Source organism: Carcharodon carcharias, chromosome 7, assembly GCF_017639515.1.
Source record: "Carcharodon carcharias isolate sCarCar2 chromosome 7, sCarCar2.pri, whole genome shotgun sequence".
Lineage (NCBI taxonomy): Eukaryota > Metazoa > Chordata > Chondrichthyes > Lamniformes > Lamnidae > Carcharodon > Carcharodon carcharias.
Genome location: NC_054473.1, coordinates 186,174,785 through 186,200,335, shown reverse-complemented (window position 1 = coordinate 186,200,335; position 25,551 = coordinate 186,174,785). Strand labels below are relative to the sequence as shown.

Genomic DNA, 25,551 nt, shown 5'->3' with positions numbered 1-25,551 from the left:
AGAGAGAGAAGGGGTGTGGTTGCACAGTGGGGTTATGTTACTGGGTGAATAATCCAGAGGCCAGGTTAATGATCCCGAAACATAAGTTTAACTCCCATTAAGGCAGCGGGGGATTTAAATTCAGCTAGTTGAACAAATCTGCAATAAAAAAATAAATCTCAGAAATGGGCACTGAACCTGCCGGATTGTCATAAAAACCCATCTGGCTCACTAATGTCCTTTCGGGAAGGAAATCTGCCAACATTACCTGGTCTGGCCTACATGCGACTCCAGACCCACAGCAGTGTGGTTGACTCTTTCCTGCCCTCTGAAATGGCCCAGCAAGTCACTTAGTTGTACCAAACTGTTATAGAAAAGTGAAAAAGGTAGAAAGTGGGACAGATCACCTGGCATCGACTGAGGTACTGGAAATGACAACGGCCAACCTTGTCCAGTCAACACTGCAAAATCGTCCTCACTAACATCTGGGTCCTTGTTCCAAAATTGGGGAGAACTGTCCCACAGACATCATCATACAGAATCATAACTTACTGCCAATGTCCCAAACACCTCCGTCACCATTCCTGGGTGCGTCCTGTCCCGCTGGAAGGTCAGACCCTCCAGGGGTGGTGGCACAGCGGTACATGGTCAGGAGAGAATGGCCCTGGGAGTCCTCAGCATTGACTCCAGACCCTATGAAGTCTCAGAACATCAGGTCAAACATGGTCAAGGAAACCTCCTGCTTATTACCACCTATCAAGGCAGCCCCCACCACCCCCTCAGCTGATGAATCTGTCATCCTCCATGTTGAACAGCAATTGGAAGAGTCACTGAGGGCAGTAAGGGCACAGACGACATTATGGGTTGGAGAACCAACACATTGGAAAAACCTGATGCCCTGTGCATCAAAGACATCCTGCGCGAGAATGGTGATCCTGGACAGATCATTTTGTGCTGTATATCACACAAACCCATGAGCGGGCCTAAGGCCATCACTTTTGGCCCTGAAAAGTGCCCAGTCTACCTCAGATTACCCTGGAAGGGCAAGACATCTCAAACATTTGAGCAACAGGTGAAGCTAGCCGTTTCACACTGCTACTATGTAGTAGCAACATGAGTGGTATTCGCCACTAACTGGATTCTGCGATTGGACACCATTTGCTAACTTATCCTCAGTGTGCTAAGAATTATGCTGACAACCAATTTAAGATTGTCAGTCGAGTTCGCAGTGCGACGCATTTGCATTTACTGGAAGCTACATATATTAATACACAGGATCCTGTTCTTTGCAGGCAGAAAGAACATGGAATCATATTGTACCTGTTTCAGCTAAACAAAATCAGTGGTAGCCATTGGCTGATTCATTCCTCAGGGCAATGATTGACCAATCAGAGTCAAGCTACCTGGTTTAAATTTAAAGCAATGCTTAGCAGTCACCATGAATTGGTGCATTCTACATAGCAATGCCTCTGCCAATCAGAGTCCACTGCCAACCAATCAGCACTCTCTTCTCATACAGTATAAATTGTTGTTTTCTCCTTATATTGGTATTCTTGCAAAGTGTCCTGATGTGTGCAAGATGAAAAGCTTCAAATTGTCTCTTTTTTTTCTGCAATACTCAAGTTCTGTGCTACCAAATGACGGTACTGGTAGAAGTGACCACCTAACATTCATTTGTGGAGAGAAAGTCCATCTTCACATTGAGGATACCCTCCATAGTGTTTTGTGGCACTACCACTGTGCTATATGGGATAGACTCAGAACAGATCTAGCAACTCAAAACTGGGCATCCATGAAGTGCTTGTGGACCATCAGCAGCAGCAGCAGCAGAATTGTATACAACCACAATTGATAACCTCGTAACAATTCGTAACTCCTCAGATACTGAAGCAGTCCGTGTCCATAAGCATCGAGCCTTGGATAACATTCAGGCTTGGGCTGACAAGTGACAAGAAACATTCACACCACACAAGTACCAAGCAATGACCAAAATCCAAAAGAAGAGAATCTAACCATTTCCCCTTAGCATTCAATGGCATTACCACCATTGAATCCCCACCAGCAACATCCTGGGGGTTACCATTGACCAGAAACTGAACTGGACTAGCCATATAAATACTGTGAGTAGAAGAGGAGGTCAGAGGAATTCTGCAGTAAGCAACTCACTTCTTGACTCTCCAAAGCCTGTCCACCATCTACAAGGCACTAGTCAGGAGTGTGATGGAATACTCTCCACTCTCCTGGCTGAGTGCAACTCCAACAGCACTCAAGAAGCTCAACACAGTCCAGATGCAAAGTAGCAGTGTGTACCGTCTACAAGATGCACTGCAGCAACTCACCAAAGGTCCTTTGACAGCACCTTCCAAACCCGTGACCTCTGCCACCTAGAAGGCCAAGGGCAGCAGACACATGGGAACACCACTGCTTGCAAGTTCCCCTCCAAGCCACTCACCAACCTGACTTGGAAATGTATCACTGTTCCTTCACTGTCACTGGGTCAAAAACCTGGAACTCTCTCCCTATCAGGACTGTGGGTGTACCCACAGCACACTAACTGAAGCAGTTCAAGAAGGCAGCTCGCCAAGCTGCAATTAGGGATGAGCAATAAATGTTGGTCTGGCCACAGACACCCACAGCCCAAAAAATAATTAAAAAAAGAACAGAGACGGACTGGAAGTAAGAGATGAATAGAGACAGAGAGGAACTAGGTCTAGAGATAGTGAAACCAGGAATAGAGCGAGAGAGACTGGGAAAGAAAGAGCCAGAAGAGGGAGAGAGAGAAAAAAACTTGGAATAGAGACAGAAAAATTGGGAATACAGAGACAGAGACTGGGAAGGGAGTAAAACAGAGAGAGTCCAATTCAGGGCTGGCCTTTGAAAAAATGGCGCTCTGGGTGAACTTCCATTTTGATGCCTTTTCTTTGAGTTTGAGTGTGTAGAACTATTACTGAAAAGCAAGTTCACTTATAAATGTTAACATTTCTTTCCTCTGTTAAAAACAAAGCCAAAATGCCAATAGGTTTGCATTTTCTAGGCAAAGCTCACCCACGCCTGTCAGAAAACCGAGTGACTCACCGACAACTGCTAAATATTTAAACATTTTAAAAAATCCCCTCCCTTGAGCAGGACTCAAGAGTAAAAGTCTGTGCTTAAACTCTCGGGTTCTTTTCTTTATTTTATAGATTGTTTGGTCTATTTAGAAGCAGCCTGAACTCACCTGGCACCAGCACCCATCTTGCTAACTGCTGGTCCACTTGGTGACCTTGGTACCACTCTGTGCCCACTCCTCTAGTTTAGATGGATCACTCTCTGCAGGACATGTGGCAGCTGCACTCTGCCCACCACCCCGCCTCCCCCCCCCCCCCCACCCCCACCGCCCATTCCTCTGGCCACTGCTCATTCATTTACAATCCACATTCCTGACGGAAGAGTTAATTGATCTGCCAGTGGCTCTTGGTCCAGCTGGCAGCCCATGGCTGGAATTTCCTATTGAAGGATCTGAGCGTGGGGAGTAAGGGAGATTCTGCTCAGTTTGCAGAGAGACCAATTCACTGCTCAGGCTGCCGTTCGTGACCTGTGGAAAAGAAAAGTGACCGAAACAATTTTTCAATGACCTTTCAGGGTTTCCAGGCACAACATCCTCGTGAAAGGTTCAAGAACGAGAGGGCACAGATTTAAAGTAATTGGCAAAAGATGTGAAGGCGACGTGGGAAAAATCTTTTCCACGCAGCAAGCGGTTAGTGCGCCATCTGAGAGTGTGGTGAAGGCAGGTTCAATCGAGGTACTCAGAAGGGAGTTAGACTGTTATCTGAAGAGGGAGAATGTGCAGGGTTACGGGGAGAAGGTGGGGGAAGGGCACTAGGCGAATTGCTTACTTGAAGAGCCGGTGCAGACAAGATGGGCTGAATGGCCTCCTTCTGCACCATAACAATTCTGCAATTCTGTGATCTCTTACATCCATCTGAGAGGGCTGATGGGGACTCCAGTCAAGGTCTCACCTGAAAGACAGCAGCTCTGACAGTGCAGCACTCCCTCAGTACGGCACTGGAATGTCAGCCTGGACTTGTTCATATTCAAATCCTTGAGTGGGTCTTGAACCCAAAACCTTGTGACTAAGTGAGTGTGTTAGCCACTGATCATGAGACTGGTAAAGATCTGAAATAAGGATATGGAGAATAGGAATAGTGATATTAAGAATAAATAAAGAGACTGGGAAGTGGGAGTGGGGTGGGTCCATAGGGCTTAGACAGAGAGAGTGGGAGAGACTGGCACCTGAGGGATTGACAACAGGTGTGGGGATTACACTGGATAGAGAGACTGAAATATAAATAGTGGAAAAGTGAGGAGATTACAGATTAAGAGGGGAGGGGAGGGGAGAGAGAGGTGAAACAAAGCAGAGAGAGAGGCGGCAGAGAGAGGGAGCCCGAGAGAGGGAGAGCAGTGAGCGGCCAGAGAGCAGGCAGGAAGCCGGGGCGGCAGCAGCAGCAGCAGCAGCGACAGCGGCTCCCAGTCCTCAGTGTGCTCGGGAATCCCAGCCAGAGAGGCGGCTGCAGAGGCAGAGCAGAGCCGGTGTCCGGTCGCTGTGTAGCCGGGGGCCGGACATGATGCTATGGGCTTTGTGTGAGAAAACATTCAATCTCCTCCCTCTCCCCTGGAATTAACTTTAACCACCCCCACCACCTCGGAGCCCCTTTAAAGTGAAGGCGAAAGTTTACTGGAGGCTGCGTTTTGCTACATTCCGTGTCACTCTCGCTGGGGCTTTTTGCTGCAAGTTTTAATCTCCGCTTGGTTTTTTTTGTTTGTTTGTTTGTAACTCCCATCAGGTTAGTTCTAAGCCTCCTGCATATCTTGTTACTGGGGGAGGCGAGGCGATTGCTCCCGTTGCCTTGGGAAGGATGAGCGATGCCGGGGATGGGGATGGATTCGGGGGAGAAGCCTCCAGCACTTCCATGATGTCTGGGGCTAGCAGCCCCTACCAGCCCACCACCGAGCCGGCGATGGCTCCACACCGGCTGGACATCAGGTGTGACACCGACTACCTGCGCTCCCGGTTCGGGATCCTCAAGATCGTGGAAGTGGTGAGTGTGATTTTAAATATCAGTGTAATTACACACACACACATACACACACACCCTCGTATCCAAACACACCCTTATTTGCACACACAACACCCTCACATACACACCTTGTGTGTGTGATATATATATATATATATACGCACGCAACCTACATACGCACACCTCGATATTTACACACACAGTCCCTTATAAATACACACTTGTATATATTTTTACACACACAAACATACCTCGATATATGCACACGCCCCTCTAATATGTACACATACATATACACACACCTCTCTGTATATTTTTAAATTAATTCATGGGTTGTGGGCTTCGCTGGCTGGGCCAGCATTTTTATTGTCCATCCCTAATTGCCCCTTGAGAAGGTGGTGGGTGAGCTGCCTTCTTGAACCGCTGCAGTCCATGTGGTGTAGGTACACCCACAGTGCTGTTAGGGAGGGGGTTCCAGGATTTTGACCCAGCGACAGTGAAGGAACGGTGATATATTTCCAAGTCAGGATGGTGAGTGACTTGGAGGGGAACTTCCAGGTGGTGGTGTTCCCATGTGACTACTGCCCTTATCCTCCTAGATAGTCGTGGTTGTGGGTTTGGAAGGTGCTGTCTAAGGAGAATTCCTGCAGTGCATCTTGTAGATGGTACACACTGCTGCTACTGTGCATTGATGGTGGAGGGAGTGAATGTTTGTGGATGTGGTGCCAATTAAGTGGGCTGCTTTGTCCTGGATGGTGTCCAGCTTCTTGAGTGTTGTGGAAGCTGCACTCATCCAGGCAAGTGGAGAGTATTCCATCACATTCCTGACTTGTGTCTTGTAGATGGTGGACAGGCTTTGGGGAGTCAGGAGAATGTTAAGGGGAAATGGTTTGTTTCTCTCTTGTTGGAGACGGTCATTGCCTGACACTTGTGTGGTGTGAATGCTTCTTGCCACTTGTCAGCCCAAGCCTAGATATTGTCCAGGTCTTGCTGCATTTGGACATGGACTGCTTCAGCGTCTGAGGAGTCACAAATGGTGTTGAACATTGTGCAATCATCAGTGAGCATCCCCACTTCTGACCTTATGATGGAAGGAAGGTCATTGCTGAAGCAGCTGAGGATGGTTGGGCCGAGGACACTACCCTGAGGAACTCCTGCAGTGAGGTCCTGGAGCTGAGATGATTGATCTCCAACAGCCACAACCATCTTCCTTTTGCTCAGTATGACTTCAACCAATAGATAATTTTCCCCATAATTCCTATTGACTCCAGATTTGCTAGGGCTCCTTGATGCTACACTCGGTCAAATGCTGCTTTGATGTCAAGGGCAGTCACTTTCACCTCACCTGCAGAGTTCAGCTCTTTTGTCCATGTTTGAACCAAGGCTGTAATGAGGTCAGGAGCTGAGTGGCCCTGGCAGGACCCAAACTGGGTGTCAGTGAGCAGGTTCTTGCTAAGTAAGCGTTGTTTGATAGCACTGTTGAAGACCCCTTCCATTACTTTACTGATGGAGAGTAGACTGATGGGCCGGTAATTGGCCGGGTTGGATTTGTCCTGCTTTTTGTGTACAGGACACACCTGGGCAATTTTCCACATAGCCGGGTAGATGCCAGTGTTGTAGCTGCACTGGAACAGCTTGGTTAGGGGCTGCGGTATGTACTGGAGCACAAGTCTTCAGTACTATTGCCGGAATATTGTCAGGACCAATAGCCTTTGCAGTATCCTCAGCCATTTCTTAATATCACGTGGAGTGAATCGAATTGGCTGAAGACTGGCATCTGTGATGCTGGGGACCTGCAGAGGAGGCCGAGATGGATCATCCACTCGGCACTTCTGGCTGAAGATGGTAGCAGATGCTTCAGCCTTATCTTTTCCACTGATGTGCTGGGCACCCCCATCACTGAGGATGGGGATATTTGTGGAGCCTCCTCCTCCAGTGAATTATTTAATTGCCCACCACAATTCATGACTGGATGTGGCAGGACTGCATAGCCTAGCTCTGATCCATTGGTTATTGAATCACTTAACTCTGTCTGTCACTTGCTGCTTATGCTGTTTGGAATACCAGTAGCCCCATGTTGTAGCTTCACCAGGCTGACACCTCATTTTTAGGTACGCCCACGTATGTGTACACACGCGCGCACACACTCTATACATATGCACGCACAGAACATCCACTGCACCTCACCCCTCTCCCCCAACAGACGCACACATATATACACACACCACCCCTCCCCTCCCCACCCCAGACACGCCTCCATACTGCTGAATTAGAAAGGCTCAGCTATAAGGAAGAAAGACTTGCGTTGATATAGCGCTTTTCATGACCACCAGATTTCCAAATGTGTTTTACAGCCAGTGAAGGACTTTTTGAAGTGTAGTCCCTGTTGTAATATAGGAAATGCAGCAGCCAATTGGTGCTCAGCAAACTCCCACAAACGGCAATGTGATAATGACCAGTTTTTTTTTTGGGGTGATGTTGAGAGATAAATATTGACCAGGATAATCCCCTGCACTATCTCAAAATAGTGCCTTTGGTTCTTGTACACCTACCTGAGCAGGCAGACGGAGCCTCGGTTTAAAGTCTCCTGTGACAGTGCCGCACTCCCTCAGTACTGCACTGGAGCGTCGGCCTGGATTCTTGTGCTCCAGCCCTGGAGTAAGACTTGAAGCTGGAGCCGTTGACTCAGAGGCAAGTGTGCTGCCACCAAAAACAATTTTAACATTTAACTAAAAGAAAACAAAGGAAAAGCTGGAAATACCCAGCGGGCTGGGCAGCATCTGTAGAGAGAGAACCAGTTTGCGATTCAGGTTGATCGAAACTAGAAAACAATTACAGGGTTTGAAACAGGTTACAGATTGTGGGGGATCTGTTCTGCTGCTGTTGACCCTCATGGGTTCCCGGTTTTGAGATATCGTGTCTGTTCAGAATCTGTCTCTGGCACCATGTCTCCACGGGCACTGCCTGACCTCCCGCCTGTTCCCAGCATTTTCTCGTTTTCCAGCATCTGCAGTATTTTGAGTTTCATTAAAGTATGGCATAAAAGATTAAAGCATTAAGTACTGAAAGTATTTAAAGAGGCAGTAGATAGATTTTTGAAATATTGGGGAGTTGAGGGCTATGAGGAGCTGGCAAGAAAGAGGGGTCGAGGCCTGGGACAGATCAGCCATGATCTTATTGAATGGCGGGGCAGGCTTGAGGGGCCGAATGGCCTACTCCTGCTCCTATTTCTTATGTTCTTATGAGTGCTGTCTCAGTTAGTGGTGCTCTTGGCTCTGAGACAGAGTTTGTGGGTTCAAATAGTCACTGCAGAGACTTTGAGCACAAAATCTAGACTGACACTTCAGTGCAGTACTGAGGGAGTGCTGCATGATCAGAGGTGTTATTTTCCAGATGAAACTAAGGTCCTGTTTACTCTCGCAGGTGAACCCACAAGACCCTGTGACACCATTTCAAAGACCAAGGGTGGTTCTCCCTGGTGTCCTGGCCAATTTCAACATGCATGATGGTAATTTATCTCATTGCTGTTTGTGGGAGCCTGCTGTGTGCAAATTGGCTGCTGTATTTCTTGCATTATAATACTGGCTGATAATTGTGTATCAATTGTGATTACCTATATGCAGGTGGAGGGCATTGATTGGGTTGTTCCGAGTGGAGTTTCACTCTGAATAAATCTAAACAGAGTAAAGATTGGTTCTGCTTTCATCCTTCAACTGGCTATCAGGAGTTTAACACTACTGACAATTTTTGAAGTCTAGTCAGTGTGCTTTGGGATGTCCTGAGGCTGTGAAAGGTGCTATAGAAATGCTGTTCTTTTTATCTCTTTTTTTTGCCTTCATGCCTTCTCCCCAATTACTCACTGGTGCCAAGATTGATTTGAATGGGATCTTTCACTAGCTGAAAATCAAGGCAACTTAACATGAGCCAAGGATGTTCATGAACTGTTTTTGGAGGTATCTTCACTGCGGGACCTACGTGGGCATTGACGTTTAACAGTGAACGCCTTAAAGGGTTAGGAGCCTGTTAGTGTTGCTAGATGGGAATCGGCCTCGACATTGGTTTATCTAAACGTTTCTTCCGGTCAGTTTATTTGTTTCCTTTTCCCCCGATTATCTGGAATTCCCACAGGCTCATGCGAAAAGTTACTGATGTCATTTGATGCACTGAGAGCTGTAGATAACACTTAAAATAGTTTGTGTTCTTATTTGAATTCCTCAGCTACTTTGCTTGTTGTTTGGGTAGTTTTCTGTGGCTTTTATCTTCCAGCACTTTTGAGGCTGATTTATTTAGCCGCTGCACCCAGCCTTGGAAAGTTTCTCCAAGATGACCCTTTCTCTTGCTACCACCCACCCTCCAAAGGACCCACTTAAAGAGCTCTTTGATTTGGCTGTTGCTTTAGATCCATTTTCATCCTTTCCCATGTTTCTTCCCTCTTTTTTTATTTTGTTCCCGGCTCTGCCTCGTCACATGTTCTGAAACAGTTTTAACAAGAAGATCATTGCAGAGGCGACTGACGTTTCTACAGTGTAACCTCGGCCTGTCACAAGATGCTTTACAGCCAACAAAGTACTTTTTGAAACGTAGTTCGCTCTTGGAAATGCAGCCGCCAATTTACAGACATTGTTCTCTGGAAGATAGCACACACTGACAAGACCCCGAAGGGTAGACATGTGTACTGATATAGAGTCCCTTGTGTGTGTTAATGGTTATGTGCGTCCTCGATGTGCTAACGAGTTCTAGTTCCTGGTAATGAATGACCAAGTCATCTGCCTTCTACCAATGTTGGGCAAGGGATAAATTATTGGACAGGACACCAGGGACATGCATTTCTTTAATTTTTTTTGCTGTGTTTCTGCATATCCATGAATTGGGTTGGATCAGTCTTGACCCCCCACCCATGGAAAGTGATTTCTGTCAGGACAGCAAACATGTCCGCCTCATTATTTAATGATCTATTTGCCTCTCTGTTTAAAGATTGTAACTTTCTCTCCTCCCAGCAGAACAAAGGGCCAAATCTTGTCGTGAGTTGTAGAGTATTTTAGAATTTGTGGCTTGCAAGCATTTAGTAGCATTTCATTATTATTGAGGAGTCCATGTCTGAGCCGAGACATAACAAGTGATAAAAGCAAAATGCTGTGGATGCTGGAAAGCTGCAATAAAATAGAAAATGCTGGAAAAGCTCAGCAGATCTGACAGCATCTGTGGAGGGAGAAACAGAGTTAACATTTCAAGTCTGTATAACTCTTCAGAGCTAAAAGGAGAGTCATACGGATTTGAAATGTTAACTCTGTTTCTCTCTCCACAGATGCTGCCAGACCTGCTGAGTTTTTTTTCCAGCATTTCCTGTCTTTATTTATGCAGAAACATGTTGTGGTTAAAAGGAACAGCAAAGCCCAGTGGTAATGGTTAGAGGACAACGAACTCGATTTGAAGAAGCCTGTAGGTTGTAGAAGGAAGAAAAGGTGGAGAGAATTTGTACAGGTCTTTGATTCTTGGGAATCCACTCGGGTTCCATGCAGGAACTGTTCGTCTCGGTTTGTTCACATTGTATTCGGATCGGGTCTAATTTCAAAAGTGGCGCAATGAGTTGTGTGTGAACCTTGTTGGCACATTGCCAGCGGGAGCGAGCGCCACCTGCTAACACTGATGGAGTGGGGCTGGTCATTCCAGTTAAATGGGAGGAATTGATGAGGTTGTTGAGAATTTGTTGCGAGTCCTGAAGTCATCGTAAATTATCAGTAATGCGATAGTCCCTTACTGCGCAAGTCTACGGAATGACACTCCTGAAAACACCAGATTCACTCAGTGTCATGGCACTGTGTTTATTTTGAGACCGAAGCTCGTTACGTCACTTCCTGTGGCCCTGGCTATGGGGGGAGTAATTTTGCTTCTTAGTCATCAGGTTGTGGGTTCAGTCCCATTCCAGAGACGTGAGCGCATAATCCCGGCTGACACTGAGTCTATCATAGCCACAATGCAGTACTGAAGGAATGCTGTGCTGTCGGAGGTACCGTCTTTCAGATGAGACGTTAAACTGAGGGCTGTGTCTGTCCTCTCAAATGGACCCAGTCCCCAGCAAGGTTTACGCCTGAAGGGGCGAGATCGGAAGAAGATCAGATGGTCCCAGTGATGCTATTTTATTATCACGTTTGTGGGAGCTTGCTGTGCACATTGGGCGGCTGCATTTTTTTTCGATCACAACACTAAAAATGCTTCATTGTTTGTAGAGAGCTATGGGACTGCAGAAGGTGCTATAGAGATGCAAGTTCTTTCTTTTAACCTACTCTTGACTGCGGAGCTCCTTGCATCCCACAAGTCTTTGTTCGTCCATGCTAAACTTCAGCATCGTCTCAGTGAAGGAGGTGAGCTGGGTGTTGGAAGCCTCCAGATTGTAGGAAAAAGTGTTTGTATTGGGACTCTGTTGGAGTAAGAGGTAACTACAGAGGGAGAAAAAGGACTTGATTCAGGTCCAAGGGGTGATTGGGTGCTGCTGTAACTGAGTGTCAGCACCTTACAGGCACTTTGTGTATCTGTACCGAGAGCTCAACTAAACCTTCCCAATATTTATCCCGAAATATTTATCCTCCAGTATTGACCTCATTTATCTCATTACATACAGCAAGATCCCACAAACAGCAAAGTGGCTGCCAAGTTTCCTACATAGACAACAAAGTATTTGCAGTGTAGTCAGTAAAGAATTTTTGGGTTGTTTTGAGGTTGTGAAAGGCGCTATATAAACGCAAGTCGTTTAACTGAGAGGGAATGTCTTCACTTGAATCAGAAACCTAACCAGATTCAGCTGCTGTATGATAGAGTGAAGAAATACAGTCGACTGAGGTGACTGCCTGTCTGGGTTTCAGCTGGACATCCTTTGAGGCTGGTCTCCCACTGACCAGAGTCATCAAAAACTGGAAGCGGCAATAGTCACTTTTTCGATGCTTCTGAGCTGATGTACAAATGGATCAGTTTGACATCCGGGTGCATCACTGTTTGAGTTGCTTCTTCTCATGTGCTGCTTGCAATAGATAGTGTACTCCAGGGAGTAGGCTAGCTGTAGGTAGGAGTGGCCCATTGTGTATGAGTCTGGGCTAGATTAGGGTTCTTAACCCAGAGAGTGGTGCCAATGTTGAACTCGGTGCCACAGGGAGTGGTTGAGGTGAATAGTATAGCTACATTCAAGCGGAAGCTGGATAAACAGGAGGGAGAAAGGAATAGGATGGGAGAAGGCTCATGCGGATCATAAATAACAGCACAGACCAGTTGGGCTGAAGGGCCTGTTTCTGTGCTGTAAATACTATTTACATCCAGGTAGGATCTTGTGTTTGACAGGATAATGGAGGCGTAAACAAAGAGGGAGATTGTCCGAGTGAGTGGCTCAATTATAACGAACTGAGATTGTGCAACAGCGTTTGTTGCAGGTGTAAGAATAGCTTATAAAGAAGTGAGCCCATTTGTGTGTTTTTAATTACATGCATAACGTGCTTGTGCCTGAGTTTGCTCGAACCTTATGTCCGGTATTTGCTCTACACCCTGGCTGCAGGTAACTCTGGTCACAAATTGCGGGTTTTACACAAGTGCGGAGTCATGGGAAGGGATTCAGGAGGAAAGAGCAAAGGCTGGAGTCTGTGATGGGCTGAGGGATGAAGAGAGGAAATGACAAAGGGGTGACGGTGCGGGGCAAAAAGAGATGGTAATGGGACAGGTAAAGAACCAAAAGATGGGTCCCGTAATAAAAACGGGAAATGCTCAGCAGCTCGGGCAGCATCTGTGGAGAGAGAGAAAAACACAGTTAACGTTTCAGGTCGATGACCTTTTCACTAGAAGTTCTAAAGGTCATCCCGACCTGAAAGGTTGTGTGTTTCTCTCTCCACACGTGCTGCCTGAGCTGCTGAGTTTTTTTCCAGCAGTTTCTTTTTCTGTTTCAGGTTTCCAGCGTCCGCAGTATTTTGCTTTTGTTTATAATATGGATGATTTAACCGGCCTTTCAGCTGATCAGGGTCGCCGGTTCTACATATTCCAGGAGATTTCGTCATGTTAATTCCGAGCGGGCCAAATGACCTTTCTTCTCCATTTCCAATATTTCTGTAATTCAGTGGGATCACACTGGGAGAATAATGCCCCATGTGATTATTTTATATTTGCCAATCTCTGATTTTTCTTTTGGACTCTGGCAGTAGTGTTCATCTTTCTAGAAGGTCTGGTTTGTGAATCGATTGCCCGCACATTTGGAAACTTTAAACTGTGTGTCACCCATTTGTGGTTGAAATGCTTTTACCCACTTCTTTGCCTGATGGTTATACCTCAGCTGATGATGGCATTCCCACTCGTATTGCCGGGAATTTTGCAGAACATTGTGAAAGGGGCAGCGAGCCTATCCTGCTAGGACGTGGTTGTCTCTAAGAATCCGGAGCTTTAGCCTTTTGTTTAGTGTTGTTAAGTGTCTTAAGGGATGAAACTGGCTGGACCAGTCCTCTGGCACCTGCAGGTACGTCTCTGGCTGTCTGGATCCAGTGGTGGGACTAAACCTGTTCATCCTGCTTTCCCAGTTTGGTTAGGTTCTTGTTAGGGTTGGGGTGGGGATGGTGGGGGGGCAGGCAGGTGGGAGTATTTGTGCCATGCCCACTCCGGGTAGATAAAGAGCTGTAAACAAGAAAGAATTGACGTGCGTCTAAAATGGAACGCTTTCTCCACCTCCACCACAAAACCTGCAATTAAATAGTGCCTTTCAGATATGGGGAATGGAATGTTGGCCTTTGTCACAAGAAAACGAAGGAGTGGAAATTATGTCATAGCTGTGCAGGGGTCTAGTAAGAGTCTAACCAGACCTTTGGACAATTATTAGATCCCACTCAGTACAACTGCATTCAGTCCTGGCACTGCACCTCAGAGAGGTATATGATCTCTGTAAATGTAGCAGTGCAGATTCACCAAAATGGTACTGGTGCAAAATATGAGGACATATTGTATACACCAGAAACAAGCAGAAAATGCTGAAAAAACTCAGGTCTGGCAGCATCTGTGGAGAGAGAATCAGGGTTAACGTTTCGAGTCCGTATGGCCCTTGTTCAGAGCTGAATCCCCCACCATCAACATCCTGGAGGTTACCATTGACCAGAAACTGAACTGGATTAGCCATTTAAATACTGTGGCCATCAGAGCAGGTCCGAGGCTAGGAATTCTGCAGTGAGTAACTCACCACCTGACTCCCCAAAGCCTGTCCTCCATCGACAAGGCACAAGTCAGGAGTGTGATGGAATACTCCTCACTTGCCTGGATGAGTGCAGCTCCAACAACACTCAAGAAGCTTAACACTATCCAGGACAAAGCAACCTGCTTGATTGGCACCCTGTCCAGCACCTTCAACAATCACTCCCTCCTACTGCATAGTGGCAACAGTATGTACCGTCTACAAGATGCACTGCAGGAATTCACCAAGGCTCCTTAGACAGCAGCTTCCAAACCTATGACCTTTAGCACCTAGAAGGACAAGGGCAGCTGAAGCATGGGAACACCACCACCTGGAAGTTCCCCACCAAGTCACTCACCATTCTGACTTGGAACAATACTTTTGGATTATCAAAATCCTGGAACTCCCTCCCTAACAGCACTGTGGGTGTGCCTACACCACATGGACTGCAGCGGTTCAAGAAAGTAGCTCACCACTACCTTCTCAAGGGCAACTAGGGATGCCCACATCCCAAGAGTGAATATTTAAAAATAAAAACATTTATCCCTCAACCAACATCAGTAAAACAGATTTTCTGGTCATTATCACATTGCTGTTTGTGGGAGCTTGCTGTGCGCAATCTGGCCATCACTTTTCCTACATTACGACATTGACTACACTTCGAAAAGTACTTCACTAGCTCTAAAGTACTTTGAGATATTCAATGGCCTGAAAGGGGGTATATAAATGCAAGTTTTTGACCTTTCATCCGGCCTGGAAAAAAGTTAGGGATGTAGAAGTTTATAAGTGACTAGAGTTTGGGAAAAGTGGAAGTGAGAGGGAAGAATGAAAGTGAGGTAACTATGCCCTGTTCTGGCAAATGGTCACTGACCGGAAACGTTAACTCTGTTTCTCTCTCCACAGATGCTGCCAGACCTGCTGAGTTTTTCCAGCATTTTCTTGGCTAGGCCAGTATTTTACTTCTGATTTTCAGCATCTGCAGTATTTTAATTTTGTCCCAGAGCAGTGCCAATATGGTGTTTCCAACCCCTGGTTGTTTTATTGAGTTACTGAGCTCTATATTGTTAGGATAGCTCATGTGTTGGGAGCAACTTGAGGTGATGAACTGAAATATTGTGTCATCACAGAGGTATTTTCTGTGATCCCATAGCACAGCCTCTCTGGTCTGAGTGATGCTTGATAAATTATGTGCGCACAGTGGCACCAAATAACAACTTAAACAACTTTAACAACTGGCATTTATATCATGCCTTTAACTTATTAAAACAGAATCTCAGAATTTTAACAGCACAGAAGGAGGCCATTCGGCCCTTCATGTCTGCACTGGCTCTCCAAATGAGCATTTATGACCTAGTGCCATTGCCCAGCTTTTTCCCCAAACCCCTGCACATTGTTTTTATTCAAATAATCATCCAGTGCCCTCTTGAATGCCTTGATTGAAGCTGCCTCCACCACATTTCCAGACAGTGCATTCCAGACCCGAACCTTGTTGTGTGAAAAAGTATTTTTCTCATGTCACATTTGCTTCTTTTGTGAATCACTTTAAATCTGTGCCCTCTCGGTCTTGATCCTTTTACGAGCGGGAACAGCTTCTCCCTATCTACTCTGTCCAGCCCCCTCATGATTTTGAACATCTCTATCAAATCTCCACTTAGCCTTCTTCTCTCCAAGGAGAACAGTCCCAACCTCTCCAATCTATCCTCATGGCTGAAGTTTCTCATCCCTGGAACCATTCTTGTAAACCTCTTCTACACACTGTCCAATGTGTTCACCTCCTTCCTATAATGTGGTGCCCAGGACTGTACACAATATTCCAGCTGAGGTCCAATGAGGGTCTTATATAAATTCAGCATAACCTCCCTGCTCTTCTACTCTATGCCCCTATTAATAAAGCCCAGGATGCTATATGCTTTATTAGCTGCTCTCTCCACCTGTCCTGCCTCCTTCAATGATCTATGTACACATACACCCCAGGTCTTTCTGCTCCTGGCACCCCCTTCAAAACATCCCAAGGTGCTTCACAAAAAAGGAGAATGTGCACAAGACATCACAGTTGTGAGACGGGCTGGATGGAGCAGTGTTGATCGGTACATCATTATTCATATTCCCATTTCCAGTGTTACCATGGTGCATGGGATAGTTGTTAATTAGCAGATTATAGTTTCTGAGTGAAACCAACCACTTCCTTGTTTTGCCAGCTCTCACTTGTCATGATCTATTGTTGTGAACACCATTCCCTGTGGCACATATTGCAGGTAGATAAGACAACTCTGAGACTTTGTATGTTGGTGAGAGAGAGAGAGAGAGGGGGGGGTGGTGTCTGTGTGTGTTCGTTCAAATCGGCAAAGCAAGGCTGTTTAAACTGACCTTCACCCTTGTTTGCTGAGGCTCTTTGACTTTGCATATCTAATAATGCAGAGGGATTTTGAGAATTGTTTTTCACATAGTGAGTTGTTCTGGTCTGCCTGAAAGGGCAGTGGAAGAAGATTCAGTAGTGACTTTCAGAAGGAATTGGATAAATTCTTGAAGGGAAAACATTTACAAAGCTTTGGGGGAAAAGAGCAGGGCAGTGGGACAACTCGAATAGCTCTTTCAATTTAGCCAGCACAGACCTGATGAGCTGAATGGCCTCCTTGTGTATATGATTCATGCAAAAGCCCCATGGGATCCTTAATAATTGAGCTGCTGTGACCTTAACCTGCACCTTGTGTTGATTCCACTGGTTGTGTGTGGTCAAAAGAGCCAATAGCTCCAGACTTGAGAGCAGTCATGGTGGAGAGTTTGTTTTGATGTATCATAACCAGGTTTGAGCTGTGACTGCTCACAACTCTGGAGTCGATGGTTCAACCTGTTGGAATCACAAAGTCCTCCGTCAGCCTCGCAAAAATTCTGGGCCACTTCAGCATAGGTGCACTCCTGGGACATGATGTAAAATAGCAGCGTGAGAACATGACTCCAACCTCACTGACTACTGAAGCTCTGTGCTCATTCATATTCTTACTTTTGGTAAAGAGCCTTTTCAGTTTTATTCCTGCTGTAATGCATTTTTAAAAGGTTGTTCCTGTGATGTGGGCATCGCTGGCCAGGTCAGGATTTATTGCCCTGGAGAAGGTGGTGGTGAGCTGCCTTCTGGAGCTGCTCCAGTCCATGTGGTGTAGGTACACCCACAGTGCTGTTAGGGAGAGAGTTCCAGGGTTTTGACCCAGCGACAGTGAAGGAACGGCGATATATTTCCAAATCGGGATGGTGAGTGACTTGTAACTTGCAGGTGGTGGTGTTCCCATGCATCAGCTGCCCTTGTCCTTCTAGGTAGTAGAGGACATGGGGTTGGAAGGTGCTGGCGAAGGAGCTCTGGTGAGTTCCTGCAGTGCATCTTGTAGATGGTACACACTGCTGCTACTGTGTGTCGGTGGTGGAGGGAGTGAATGTTTAAGGTGGTGGATGGAGTGCCAATCAAGTGGGCTGCTTTGATCTGGATTGTTTGGATTCCTTGAGTGTTGTGGGAGCTGCACTCATCCAGGCAAGTGGAGAGTATTCCATCACACTCCTGACTTGTGCCTTGTAGATGGTTGACTTCTCCTCTTCACTCTCGGTGATTTAATCCTCCTGCTCTCTCTAAATCCCCTCAGTTTTAGAACCTCAGGGCATCCCAGAGTGTTTTACCCAAAGAAGCACTTTTATGAAGTGCAGGCCCCTGGTTAATATAGGAAACACAGCTGCCAATATGTGCCTAGCAATGTGATAGATGGCCAGACAATCATGTGCGTCACAGAGCAGGTTAAAGTTCTGTACATGTCAAAGCTTCACGGACTAATGCACTGAACCTGTTGTCATTACATGGTTGACCTGCTCCCAGAATGACTGACTGGTAGTTTCGTTTGGCCAGGAAAGCAGTAACACTGGATCTCCGCAGTCCCACCAACCACACTGAGGTGGAATATCACTGCCAGGCTGCTTTATTCAACTACACCAGACTCTTAGACTGGGTCACTTAATCACTGTCACCATCACCTGCAAGTCCCATCCCAGCCACACTTGATTTTGACACAGGACATGATCACCGTTCCTTGGGTCAAAATCCTGGAACTCCCTCCCTAACAGGCACTGTGGGTGTACCTACACCACATGGACTGCAGCGGTTCAAGAAGGCAGCTCACCACCACCTTCTCAAGGGCAACTAGGGATGGGCAATAAATGCTGGGCCCAGCCAGCGATGCCCACATCCCGTGAATGAATAAATATTAAAAAAAAGACAGAGAGCCAGCTAACCATCTTGAGGCCCTGATTCCTAATGCCTCAGGTCTGGGGAAGTGGAGGGGATTGTGATGCCTGTAGCTTGTCTGCTTTCCCCCATCCCCTCTTCCGCCGCCCCCACATTCATATCCTGGAGATCACACCTAAAATCCATTTGTTTCTAATGGGTTATAACAACAATAGGATTCAGCAACTTGAACATGGCAAACGAACCCAAGGAGCTTCACAGGAATCTTAGCAAACAAATTTTGACACTGAGCCATAAGGACAGCCGATCTACCTCTTTGACCAAACTTTTGGATATCAGGTGCACCTTGAAGCAGGGTAGAGCGATGAAGAGGCGGAGAGGTTTAGTAAGGGAATTCCAGGACATGGGGCCCAGGCAGCTGAAGGCACCAGCACCAGTAACTGAGCAATGAAATCGTGGATTTGCAAGAGGCCGGAGTTAGAGGAGTGCAGATATCTCCGGGGGTTGCGGAGGTGGGAGGAGGCAAGGGCATCGCGGGGTTTGAAAACAAGGATGAAAATTTAAAGGGAGGGGCTTTTTGGGGACTGGAAACCAATAAAGGTCAGAGAGCACAGGGGTGATGAGTGAATGGGAGTTGGTGTGAGTTCCAATATGGGCACCAGAGGTTTGGTGAGTTCAAGTTTACAGAGGATGGGAGACCATCCGGGAGAGCAATGAAAGTTGAGTCTGGAGGTAACAAAGGCATGTGTGAGGGTTTTAGCAACAATTAGCTGAGGCAATCGGGAGCCAGGTATCTCCCTTATCCTCCCCCCACAGTGAGTATCAAGGGCAACTGCTGTGGATCCAAGTTGGGTTTTTAAAAAAAAACCTTGACCCTAATTTTGGCTCTTGTCACATTGGCAAATTATCTTCCAGTATGTTCTGCTGTCTGGAGATGGTAGTAATGTGGAAGGTTGATCAGCAACTGACCAGGAAATGGGTTAGGAGCAGCTTGGTGCATCGAAGGGAACCTTCATCCTCTTGGGTGGGTGTAAAAGATCCAATGCAATTATTTTGAAGTAGAGCAGGGGAGCTCTTCCTATTGCCCTGACCAATGTTATTCACTCAACAATCATTAGCACCTTGCTTTTTGTGGGATCTTACTGTGTGCAAATTGGCTGCCACATTTCTGCACTTTTTAAAAAAAAAAAATAGTACTTCATTGGCAGTAAAGTGCTTTGGAATGTTCCTAAGATTAAGGGGCTATTATAATTATTTTTTTCCTTTACGTTGAGTCAGAGTGTCTGCTACAAGATTACACCTCTTCTAGACTCTTCAAAAAGCCTCATTTTGTAGGGGGGGTGGGGGGATGTGGGGTGGTGTGCTGTGAGAAATATTTTGCGTGCACATCTTGAAGGGCAGTCATGTTGTCTGCCCTTTGATCTTGTCACATGAGTGAGTAGATTATCCTCGCCCTCTCCTTGTGACAAACTGCCGTGAAGCAACAGCTTCTGTGCATTTCCAAATCCTTTTATGCTCCTTTTTCCTGGAGAGGTGGCAGCTCTCTATTTGCCAATCTCTGCCTTCAATGCTGATTCATGCTAGTAGACATTATTTTAACAACAACACAGCTTAAAGGAGCTTTAAGTAGACAAATTATGTTACTTCACATCCAAAGTGACGGGTGAAAAGAAGGACTTGCATTTATTTAGCACTTCTGTGACCTTGAGACTTCCCAGAATGTTTAACAGTTGTTGAGGTATTTTTTTGAAGTGTGGTTGTTGTAATGTAGGAAATTCAGTCAGTTAAGGTGCAAACTGCATTGTAATAATGACCAGCAAATCTGGTCATAAGGATGTTGTCGGTTATGGAGTTGTGGTAGAGATCAGCCATGACCTAAATGAATAGTGGAACAGGCTAAAGGGGTTGAATGGCCTCCACTTGTCTCTTCTCTCCCTTCTTCTTTCTTCCCCCTTTCCCCATCTGCACTTACCCCTCATTCACTCAAAATCCTCTCCTTTCCCACTGTCTCTGCAATCCTGCTAAAACCTCTCCCCATCTTTCTCCCTCTCCTTTCCTCCTCCCTGTGTACTCTCCTTTTTTTCGCTCCTTGTGTCCCTTTCCTCTGCGGCCATTCCTCCTCCTTCCTAGTTTTGTATTGTCTGCAATCCTCACTGAGCAAGCCAGCTCTGAGATGGGAGGAGCAGCTCTCTGTTCACCACACTTTGGAGCACAAATGCATTGCTCCCTTCCAAGTTTAGAATTCCAATGGTCCGAATCACTTCCCACTCAGTCCCATTTTGTAGCATTCTTAATCCAGGAATAAGATACTTCCCATTTATCTGGCATAGGAGACAGTCAGCTGCATCATATATCTGCTGCCAAATATAACCAGGGCTACTGCATTAGGGAATGTCTGAAATCTGGATATTTCCTTTGTGTAGTTTGTGCTTTTTGGAAGAGTCACTGACATTTGTACAGCAAGTGATTTGGAAAACCAGCCACTTTCATTTGAAATTCTTAGTGGTCTGGTCAATGTTCAGTTTTAACTTGACAAACTTCCTCAGGGGAGGAGGTGGCGTGGTGGTATTGTCACTAGATGATTAATCCAGAGACCCAGGGTAATGCTCTGGGGACCCAGGTTTGAATCGATAAAAGTCATTGCTGATTGTTGTTAAAAAAAAAACTCCCATCTGTTTCACTAATGTCCTTTAGGGAGGGGAATCTGCCATCCTAACCTGCTCTGGCCTACATGTGACCCATGTGGTTGACTCTCAAATGCCTGGTTGCCTTTTAAATGGCCTAGCAATCCACCACTACAGTCTCAAAAAAGGAATGAAACCGGACGGACCACCCGGCATCAACCTAGGCACCAGAAACGACAACTGTCGACCCTGTAAAATCCTCCTTACGAACATTTGGGGGAGTGTCTCACAGACTAGTCAAGCCTGACATAGTCACCTTTATGGAATCATATCTTACAGATAATTTCCCAGACACCACCATCACCAGCAGAGGTGGCAGCAATGTGGTGTACAGTCGGGAGGGAGTTGCACTGAGAGTCCTCAACATGATTCCAGTTGATCCCATGAAACCTCCTGCTGATTACCACGTACTGCCCTCCCTCAGCTGATCAATCAGTACTCCTCCATGTTAAACACTACTAGGAGGAAGCGCTGAGAGTGGCAAGGGCACAGAATGTACTCTGGGTGGGGGATTTCAATGTCCATCACCAAGAGTGGCTCGGTAGCACCACTACTGACCGAGCTGGTCCAGTCCTAAATGACATAGCTACTAGACTGGGTCTGCAGCAGGTGGTGAGGGAACCAACAAGAGGGAAAAACATACTTGACCTCATCCTCACCAACCTGCCTGCAGCAGATGCATCTGTCCATGACAGTATCGGTAGGAGTACAGTCCTTGTGGAGATGAAGTCCCACCTTCACATTGAGGATACCCTTCACCATGCTAAATGGGATAGATTTCGAACAGATCTAGCAACTCAAGACTGGGGATCCATGAGACGCTGTGGGCCATCAGCAGCAGCAGCAGAGTTCCACTCAAACACAATCTGTAACCTCATGGCCTGGCATATCCCCCTTTTTACCATTACCATCAAGCCAGGGGATCAACCCTGGTTCAATGAAGAGTGCAGGAGGGCATGTCAGGAGCAGCACCAGGCTTACCTAAAAATGAAGTGTCAACTGGTGAAGCTATAACACAGGACTACTTGGGTGCCAAGCAGCATAAGCAACTAGTGATAGATAAAGCTAAGCAATCCCACAACCAATGGATCAGATCCAAGCTCTGCAGTCCTGCCACTTCCGGTTGTAAATGGTGGTGGACAATTAAACAACTCACTGGAGGAGGAGGCCAGAAGTGCCAAGTGGATGATCCATCTCGGCCTCCTCCAGAGGTCCCCAGCATCACAAATGCCAGTCTTCAGCCAATTTGATTCACTCCACGTGATACCAAAAATCGGCTGAAGACACTGGATACTGCAAAGGCTATGGGCCCCTGGAAAATATTCCGGCAATAGTACTGAAGACTTGTGGTCCAGAACTTGCCGCACCTCTAGCCAAGCTGTTTCAGTACAGCTACAACACTGGCATCTAGCCGGCTATGTGGAAAATTGCCCAGGTATGTCCTGTACACAAAAAGCAGGAGAAATCCAACTTGGCCAATTACGGACCCATTAGTCTACCCTCAATCATAAGTAAATTAACAGTTGGGGTTATCAACAGTGCTATCAAGCGACACTTGCTTCGCAATAACCTGCTTACTGATGCCCAGTTTGGGTTCTGCTCAGCTCCTGACCTCATTACAGCCTTGGTTCAAACATGGACAAAAGAGTTAAACTCCCGAGGTGAGGTGAGAGTGGCTGCCCTTGACATCAAGGCAGCGTTTGACCAAGTGTGGCATCAAGGAGCCCTAGCAAACTGGAGTCAATGGGAATCAGGGGGAAAACTCTCCACTGGTTGGAGTCATACCTAACACAAAGGAAGATGGTTGTGGTTGTTGAAGGTCAATCATCTCAGCTCCAGGACATCACTGCAGGAGTTCCTCAGGGTAGTGTCCTTGGCCCAGTTACCTTCCACTGCTTCATCAATGACTTTCCTTCTATCATAAGGTCAGAAGTGGGGATGTTCGCTGATGATTGCACAATGCTCAGCACTTTTCACAACTCCTCAGATACTGAAGCAGCCCATGTCCAAATGTAGCAAGACCTGGACAATATCCAGGCTTGGGCTGACAAGTGGCAAGTAACATTCACGCCACACAAGTACCAGTTGATGACTGTCTCCAACAAGAGAGAATCTAACCATTGCCTCTTGATGTTTAATGGCATTACCATCACTGAATCCCCCACTAACAACATCCTGGGGGTTACCATTGACCAGAAACTAAACTGGACTAGCCATATAAATACTGTGGCTACAAGAACAGGTCAGAGGCTCGGAATCCTGTGACAAGTAACTCAGCTCTTGACTCCCCAAAGCCTGTCCACCATCTACAAGGCATAAGTCAGGAGTGTGATGAAATACTCTCCACCTGCCTGGATGAGTGCAGCTCCCACAACACTTAAGAAGCTTGACACCGTCCAGGACAAAGCAACCCACTTGATTGGCACCCCATCCACAAACATTCACTTCCTCCACCACTGATGCACAGTAGCAGCAGTGTGTACCGTCTACAAGATGCACTGCAGGAATTCACCAAGGCTCCTTAGACAGCACCTTCCAAACCCACAACTACTACAATCTGAAAGACAAGGGCAGCAGATAGATGGGAACACCACCGCCTGGAAGTTCCCTCCAAGTCGCTCACCATCCTGACTTGGAAATATATTGCCGTTCCTTCACTGTTGCTGGGTCAAAATCCTGGAACTCTCTCCCTAGCAGCACTGTGGATGTACCTACACCACATGGACTGCAGCGGTTCAAGAAGGCAGCTCACCACCATCTTCTCAAGGGCAACTAAGGATGGGCAATAATTGCTGGCCTGGTCAGCGACGCCCGTATCCCCTGAATTGATTAAAGAAAAGTATGGAGGAACTCAATATGTTCCTCTTGTTCTCTTCAACTGAATGGTGCTGCCATCGTATTTAAGGGCACTGCTTAAATCTTCAGTTTTTCACATGTACGTTTCATCAGGTGTCTGCACTGAATTGGTGGGTGGGTAACATTTGAGTAAATTTCCAGGCTGACAAACTCCCAGTGCAGAACTGAGGGTGTCCTGCTCTGTCAGAGGTGCTGTCTTGCAGATGAGACATTAGTTGAAGGCCAAGCCTGCCTCTTGTGTGGCCATCAAAGATTCCATGGCTCTATTGTAAAGTACATTGGGAGAGTTATTCCTGGTTCTCTTGGGACAATATTTATCCCTCAAGCAATATCACTACAAATTATTTGGTCATTATCACATTGCTGTTTTGTGGGAGCTGGCTGTGCACAAATTGGCTGTCATATTTCCTGCATTATAACTGACCAAACTTAAGAAGTATTCATTGGCTTTAAAATGTTTTTGAGATATTTCATTTTTGGTTTTTTTTCTCAACACAGTAAGGGCTGTCAGTATTGAGAAATGGAAATAAATCATTTCACACACTCGGTAGAATTAAACACTCCCAGGACAGGCGCAGCACTGGGTTAGATACAGAGTAAATCTCCCTTTGCACTGTCCCCATCAAACACTCCCAGGGCAGGTACAGCACGGGGTTAGATACAGAGTAAAGCTCCCTCTACACTGTCCCCATCAAACACTCCCAGGACAGGTACAGCACGGGGTTAGATACAGAATAAATCCCCCTCTACACTGTCCCCATCAAACACTCCCAGGACAGGTACAGCACAGGGTTAGATACAGAGTAAATCTCCCACTGCACTGTCCCCATCAAACACTCCCAGGGCAGGCACAGCACGGGGTTTGATACAGAGTAAATCTCCCACTGCACTGTCCCCATCAAACACTCAGGGCAGGTACAGCACGGGGTTAGATACAGAGTAAATCTCCCACTGCACTGGCCCCATCAAACACTCCCAGGACAGGTACAGCATGGGGTTTGATAGAGAAAACATCAGAAGGTATATCTCAAAGGTTTACTTGGGCAGAATTTAATGCTGGTGCAAAGGATATAATAGGAGAGAGTGACCAAAAACTTGTTCAGAAGTGGATTTTATCAAACACTATACAGAAGAAGCGAGAGGTGATAGATTTATGGCATTAAATACAGAGCATGGGTCCTCATGGCTACCAGTGATGGGCTGAAAGGAGAGACAGCCCAGCAGGCCAGATCAGGAGGAGCAGAGTTTGGGAGGATTGTGTGGAGGAGATCACCGAGATAGGGAGGGACAAGGCTATGAAGGCATTGGGAGATGGGAATAAGAATCTTAAATTGGAAGCTTTGAAGCATCAAGGGCCAGTGTTAGGTCGATGAACACAAGGGTGATGGGTGCATGACATTTGGTGCAAGTTAGGATATGGGAGCAGTGTTTGGATGAGCCCATCTTTACAAAGGTGGGATGATGGATGACCAGCCAGGAGAGCATTGGAATAGTAGAATCCAGAGGTGATGGGACAAGGCTTTCATCCTTCGGTGAATGTGTGATGCAACCCACGCTTGTTGGGCC

At 46.5% G+C, this 25,551-nt stretch overlaps 1 protein-coding gene across 2 annotated transcripts in view; it reads left to right on the top strand.

The window, feature by feature from the left end:
• The first annotated feature begins 4,452 nt into the window (after window positions 1-4,452).
• cmtm4 (CKLF-like MARVEL transmembrane domain containing 4) overlaps window positions 4,453-25,551 on the top strand; it is an 80,545-nt gene continuing 59,446 nt past the window's right edge. The window contains exons 1-2 of one of the 2 annotated variants that reach the window (XM_041192668.1): window positions 4,475-4,599; window positions 4,803-5,057. In XM_041192668.1, the coding sequence (XP_041048602.1) occupies window positions 4,875-5,057 (183 nt within the window). In that variant the 5' untranslated portion in view covers window positions 4,475-4,599; window positions 4,803-4,874. Of the gene's footprint in view, window positions 5,058-25,551 lie in introns of both variants that reach the window. The other variant, XR_005943636.1, reaches the window with a different exon arrangement.